The sequence below is a fragment of the Ailuropoda melanoleuca genome, chromosome 8 (genome assembly GCF_002007445.2).
Source record: "Ailuropoda melanoleuca isolate Jingjing chromosome 8, ASM200744v2, whole genome shotgun sequence".
In the NCBI taxonomy this organism is placed as follows: Eukaryota; Metazoa; Chordata; class Mammalia; order Carnivora; family Ursidae; genus Ailuropoda; species Ailuropoda melanoleuca.
In genome coordinates, this window is record NC_048225.1 from 129,239,478 (window position 1) to 129,245,720 (window position 6,243).

Sequence of the window (6,243 nt, forward strand, 5' to 3'; positions counted from 1 at the left end):
GTAGGCTGTGGGAAATTTCTGTGCTGACCCGAGAGTAGATCCAAAAATTATGAGGTCTTGGGGCGCCCGAGTGGCTCAGTCGGTTAAGCGTCTTTGCCTTCGGCTCAGGTCATGATCTCGGGGTTCCTGGGATCGAGCTCTGTGTCGGGCTCCCTGCTCAGCGGGGAGCCTGCTTCTCCCTCTCCCTCTGCAGCTCCCCCTGCTTGTGCTCTCTCTCTGTCAAATAAGTAAATAAATACTAAAAAAAAATTATGAGTTCTGTAAGGACTGGGGATGTTAGTCGACTTTGAATTCTGCGGCACCAGTTCTCGTTCAGGGTAGGTGCTCTGATAAGTGAGTAGCTGGTGAGTGAGCGTATGGAAGGGAGGGAGCAGATCTCCGGGGCAGGTGCAGTGAGTCCTATTCTGCCAGGTGCCTCCTGGGACTCAGGGGCATGGTCACAGCTCCCACTTTTCTCATTCCTGGGGTTTGTGTCGTTGAATGATAATGATAGCGGGGAACTCGTGGTGAGGGCTTGCTATGTGCCGAGCACGGTGCTAAACACTTTTCCTGTGTTAAGTTAGTTAATTCTCTCAGCACTTTGAGGGAGGTACTATTTTTTTCACATTTTTATTTAAATTCTAGTTAGTTAGCATATAGTGTGGTACTGATTTCAGGAGTAAACTTCAGATATTCACCACTTGCATACACCACCCAGTGCTCATCACACAGGTGCTCTCCTTCCTGCCTGTCCCCCATTTAGCCCACCCCCTGCCCACTTCCCTCCAGAGAGGTGCTATTTTTAAGTCCTGTATTAGAGATGAGGAGACAGATTTTGGAAAGGCTGAGCTCACAAAGACAAGAATAGGTGAAACTGGGTTGATGTTCGATAGTGTCTGTGATGAACTAGGATTCTCTCTGGATGGGCAGCTGGGAAACACTAGGCCCTCCTCTCCCTCCTCCCTGCATAGCAGGGGTGAAGCAGAAGAATGGACGCAAGGTTCTGGTATGAAGTCTGTGGGATGGGTGGTGGTGCCCCTCTCTCTATCCTTCTTGGCTTGAGGGGCATATGGTTTGCACTGCCAGCCACCAGAGGGAGCAGAGGCAGGGCAGCCCAGTGGGTGAGGCCTCTAGCTGCTGTCATGTCTGGGGGCTGGTGTCCATTACTCCATTTAGGCTGAGACAACCTCCCTACCACACGCCAAAAAGGATCCTAGACTGAGACCTTCCATCTAAGTGCCCTCAGACCGAGAGACTCCCGAAGGAGCCCCAGGCTGGGGCTCTTTGAGGGGTTGTGTGGCTGAAGACATTCCAGAGGGGATCTCACAGGGGGCTTCCCCACAGCGAGAGACCCTAGGAGGGTCCGCCAGACTGAGACTCCTCAGAGGGATCCAAGTTTGAGGCAGTCTTGGAGAAGCCCTCAGATTGAGCCCCTCAGAGGAACACAGCATGATGAGACACTCTTGGGAGGGCGTTTTCATGGAGACAATTCCAGAGGTACAGGGGAGCCCTAGGAGACACAGAGAGGGGCTGGGAGGGGCTTGGGAGACATGCTCCCGACCTCAGAGTTCAGGCTTTGGGCCCCACCCCATCTTCGCCTTGACCCACATTAACTCGCCGGCCCTTCTCCCTTCCCCCTCCCCATCAGGTGAGGAGGTCCACTGGGGTCATTCTAGGCTTCCTGGGCACTGGATTGGGGAAGGTGGTTAGGGAAGGCCTGGGGTTCTGAGGGAGGGAGGAGTAGGCAGCCCAACCTGTTTGGAGAGGTTGCTAACTGCCAGGAAACCCATCTGGGTCTCTCTCACACATGTGTGCTGGATGAGGGGAGCTGAAGGGGAGTTGGGACAACACTCATTCCGGCCCCCTCTATCAGGCTGCCCTTCTGTGGCTCCTTCCCCACCTCTCAGCCATGGGGACTGCAGGTTTGAGTGTCACTACCCAAACTGGCCCTGGCGGGAGGAGTGTGAGTGCGTGTGTGTGACACAGCAAAGTACAGAGTGGTCCTTGTACTTTGGGACCTGTCTTAACTCACATGCCCCTCATTCCCTCTGGACACAAGCCCTGCCTCCATCAGCCTCTGATTCTCCTTCTTTCCTGGTTATTGACTCAAAGCCCCTCCACTTTCCTGCCCTGCAATTCCTCCAGGATTTTCCTCCCAGGCTTGACCCCGAAGTGTTGCCAAGCCCCCACTCTTCCCTTCCCTTTCTCTTGCCTTGACTCTGCCTGCTGGTCTGGGGCCAGGGGTAATCCAGCCCTAGCCCCGTGGTTTTCTCCAGTGGCAGGGTGGGCGGGCTCTTGGAGCTCTGGCCAATGGAGGGTGGGGCCCACACAGCTGGCTCACAGCCCAGACGACAGTAATAGCAGGGGTGGCTTAGCGAGGAGGCCCAGCCCCCTGCCTTCCCTCCCTGCCTCCAGGTATAAGAGCTGAGCTCAGGTGAGCCAACTCCTAGACTCCTAGCATCCTGTCCCAGCAGTCCCAGCAGGTAAGGAGACGCAGGGCTTCTCACCTAAATTGGCTGCCCTCTGTCCAAAGGGCAATAACTTGGCTATTCTACCCTAGCCTGCCAGAAGAAGGGCTGGGAGCCAGGTCTTGGAGGCCAGTGTGTGTGTGTGTGTGTGTGTGTGTGTGTGTGTAGCAGAGGTGAGCGGTGGGAAGAAGTGGGGGATTGATCTAGGGTGAGGCCCAAAGTTTCCCTCTAGATGTGTGGGCCTGGGGGCTGTGACCTTAGCTCCTGCCTGGATCCTTCTCAGGGACCGGGCCTCGTGTGGAGTTGGGTCTGACCTCCTGAGTGAGGCACAGAATATCTGGGGTACAACGAGAGGGGATAGTTGGGAAAGAAATGCTGAGCCCTGCCCTCCCCTCCCCTCGGTCTCCCTCCTTCTCTAGGCAGATCATGAGCCATCAGCTCCCTTGGGGCCAGCTGTAGGACGACACAACTCTCACCAGGACAAGCGCACCGGGCACCATGGGACAGTGTCGGTCAGCCAATGCTGAGGTGGGCCCATTCACACCTGGCCTTTCTGTTCCCATGTTCCACTCCTCCACCCTGAGGGTCTGTGTCCCCACTGACTTCTGTCCCCTTTCCTTGGCCTTGCCTTGTACCCTAGACCTTGCCCAGAAGACCCAAATTCCTCTCTGGTGTCCACACAGGGTGATGTGTCCACACAAGGAGCTCTCCTGGGAAGAGGTGTCTGCGCCTCAGGCTAGGGCCCATCCTGCGTGGGGGCTGCGAGGGAGGAAGGAAGACAGGGAGGAAGCCTTGCTTGGCCTGTGGCTTAGGGCAGAGGCCAGTGGGGGCAGGGGGCTCTAGATGCTGGGCTTTGGAGTGGGTGGGAGCCCCCGTGCCTTCCAGCTGTCTTCTACCCTGTTGGCCTTGGGGGGCTTGGGGAGGTAGGGTGTGGTTGGGTGGGTGGAGCCTCCCCATATGGGTGATGTCCCCGCCTTCAGGATGCTCAGGAATTCAGCGACGTGGAGAGGGCCATCGAGACCCTCATCAAGAACTTCCACCAGTACTCTGTGGAGGGTGGGAAGGAGACGCTGACCCCCGCCGAACTGCAGGACCTGGTCACCCAGCAGCTGCCCCACCTCATGCCGGTACTGAGTGGGCCCCGCCCCAGGCAGCACCCTGACTTCCCTGGCAAGGCCTCCGAGACCCCACCCACACTGCCACGGCTCCAGGCACTAGCAAGCCCTAGCCCTTCCCCTTGCCAGTGCCAGGTAGGCCCAGGTCCTGCTTCCTGCCCCTGGGCAGGGTGGGGCAGGACGATTGGAGGCTCTGCCATGCTGAGCTGTGGTATCTCCCCTCCTTCAGAGCAACTGTGGGCTGGAAGAGAAAATCGCCAACTTGGGCAGCTGTAACGACTCCAAGCTGGAATTTGGGAGTTTCTGGGAGCTGATTGGAGAAGCAGCCAGGAGTGTGAAGTTGGAGAGCCCTGTCCGGGCCAGTTGAGAACCTTTTCCTGGAATTCTTGGGGGGATGTTGGGGCCTAGAAATAAAAGTCCTGTCCACCACCACCACACGATTCCCCAGTCGGCACCTGCCTCACCTCTGCAAGGGTCAAGTCCTCAGTGACTCTTCCCGGGGCTCTCTGTGCATTTCATCCCCGGGACAGCCATGGAGCTAACGGGTCCGGGAGTCCCCACCAGAGGGAGGCTCAGGGGGTGGGTGGGGGCCAGGGATGGATGTGGCGAGATGCTAGAGGGATAAGGATGGTGTAAGGGCCAAATAATTTGGTTGGGGAAAGGGCAGAGAGGAGGTGGGCTACTGGAAATGATTTGAAGAAGGGGGCTGGGAATGAGGCTGGATATTTGGTACTAAAAAGGGTCTCTGAGAACCTACCCTTCCTAATCTCTTCCCCAACCCAAACAGTAGTTGTCTGTCCAGTGCTATGCCTTCCTGGCTCCCGCTCTGCCCCAGCCTCCTCCCAGGACTGTCTCTGGACTAGGGCAGGGGAAGAGAGAGAGCAGGCTGAGGGAGAGGCTGAGGGGGGCGTGACTTTGGGAGAGGACCAGCTGGGTGCTCGGGCATTTAAAGAATGATGGTTGTTTTGTATTATTTGATTAATAAAAAAATGGAAAAAGTGAAAGATGTTGTCTTGACTGGACACCCCCTCCACCTCGGTCCATGGGTGGTTTGGGGTGAATGGCAGAGTCCTTGGTGGCATGGGACATGTGGGGCTGCGGTGGTTGCAGTGGAGTGAATGGGGACTCACTTTTCCCCATGGATTTGGCTTGAGGGTGGGTACCAGGCCCCAAAGCTGGGAGACCCGGTTCTCTCTGAAGGATAGGCTTCTCTTTGCCAAGGGGCTGGTCCCCTGACAGGAGAGGAGGCCACGTGCGCTCACCTGGGGAAAAGGTAATGAACCCAGGTGTGCTTGAGCCTGGCTGACAGGCAGCAAGGGAAAGGCAGGGCTGAGAAACAGGCCAAGCAGCCTGGGTGTGCACCCAGCTCTGCCGCTGATTATCTCTGGAGCTTTGGGCATGCTCCCAGAGTGTCAGTTTCCTCATCTGTAAAATGGGGTCTCCATATCTCTCACAGATTTGTTAGGAGGGTAATGGACACATCACATAAGTCCTTAGCAAAGAGCCTGACTCAGAGCAAGTGCCCAGAGCTGAAGTCTCTGCTGTTGGGGTTTGTGCTGTCGCCTGGCCAATTCCCTTGGGTGTCCTGGGGAAAGCGTGAGGGGTGTTCCCAGAAGAGTCCTCTGCAGCACATGACAGCTCCTAGGAATGGGTGTCAGCTCCTGGTGGTCGGAATGGGGGTCGGAAGACCAAGGGGCAGGCTCTGCCGCTGCCTTCTTCCTGGGGCCCACAGAAATCGGGCACTACTCCTGAAACCCTAATAGCACAGAAGTTTCTGTGGCCAGCAAGGCTGGCCTGGAATGCTCACTGAACTTGTCTGTTGGGAGACCCTGAGACTGGGCTCCCAGTGACCCAGGTGATCAGGCAGGTGACAGCCCTTCCCTTTCCTTCTCCTCTGACTAGATCCCTTCTGCTCAGGCAGGGTGAGGAGGGTGGAGTTGGGGGGGTGCCAGCTTCCACCACTCCCTTTGGGGTGGGGGTGGAGGGGTGTTAAAAAAGGTGTGTATCCCTTTAACAAGGGCCCAACCCCAGGGCTAAGTCAAGAGGGAGCTCAGTCACTACCTCCCCACCGCTCAGCCAGGCTACGGCTGGAGGGAGTGGGACAGATTCTGGGAGCGAGCGGGGAGGAGTCCTGGCCGAGCTGAGCGGGGGGAGCTGCTTGGCAGTGCCAGAGCCCAGGCCCCAGAGCCCTGCTGGAGAGGAGGCAGTCCGAGGAGGCAGGTGAGCACCCCCAGCCCATCCTGGGAGGTCTGCGGCTGCTGGAGAGGCCCTGCGAGTGTTTGGGGCCAGGAGAAGGGGCAGGGAAGGGAGCCTGGGGCGGGGGGCCTGCTGGAGACGGGGCAGGAAGGTTCGGTTAATTGTTAATTTTCCCACAGGCTGCCTTGGAAATGGAGACTTCTGGTGGGGCTGGGGGCTGAAGAGGCCTCCAGAGCAGTGGATGGGGTGGGGAGACCCCCGGCCCCAGCCCAGAGGCTGACGGGGCTCTTCTCCAGGGCCTGTGCCACAAGGCACGGTGCTCAGGAGCTTTGTCGCAGCTGCTCCGGTCCTCCCTTCACAGAAGAAGGACAAATGCGTGTGGCTGGGGGTTGGGAAGGTGGTCAGACCTGGACACAGGCCTCGCCGGGCTCTGGGAGCTGTGTCCTGGGAGAGGTGACGGGGTCCAGGAGGGACCAGGAAGGGCC

At 57.9% G+C, this 6,243-nt stretch overlaps 1 protein-coding gene across 2 annotated transcripts; it reads left to right on the forward strand.

Annotated features, from left to right (window-relative positions):
- The first annotated feature begins 130 nt into the window (after positions 1–130).
- On the forward strand, positions 131–4,568 carry S100A14 (S100 calcium binding protein A14). 2 transcript variants are annotated; one of them, XM_034667582.1, is made up of 4 exons: positions 131–2,462; positions 2,867–2,975; positions 3,428–3,697; positions 3,792–4,568. In XM_034667582.1, the coding sequence occupies exons 2-4, from the start codon at positions 2,946–2,948 to the stop codon at positions 3,927–3,929; spliced, it is 438 nt and encodes a 145-aa protein (XP_034523473.1). In that variant the 5' UTR covers positions 131–2,462; positions 2,867–2,945; the 3' UTR covers positions 3,930–4,568. The 2 variants fall into 2 exon arrangements, with proteins under 2 accessions (XP_034523473.1, XP_002922584.1); XM_002922538.4 differs by having other exon boundaries at positions 221–2,462; positions 3,428–3,574.
- The last annotated feature ends 1,675 nt before the right edge of the window (positions 4,569–6,243 follow it).

Excerpts from the sequence above, each read along its gene's own strand:
- S100A14 (XM_034667582.1), top strand. The coding sequence starts at position 2,946 with ATGGGACAGTGTCGGTCAGCCAATGCTGAG. Across the intron at positions 2,976-3,427 it reads GTCGGTCAGCCAATGCTGAG|GATGCTCAGGAATTCAGCGA; the intron begins GTGGGCCCATTC and ends CCCCGCCTTCAG. Across the intron at positions 3,698-3,791 it reads CTTCCCCTTGCCAGTGCCAG|AGCAACTGTGGGCTGGAAGA; the intron begins GTAGGCCCAGGT and ends CCCCTCCTTCAG.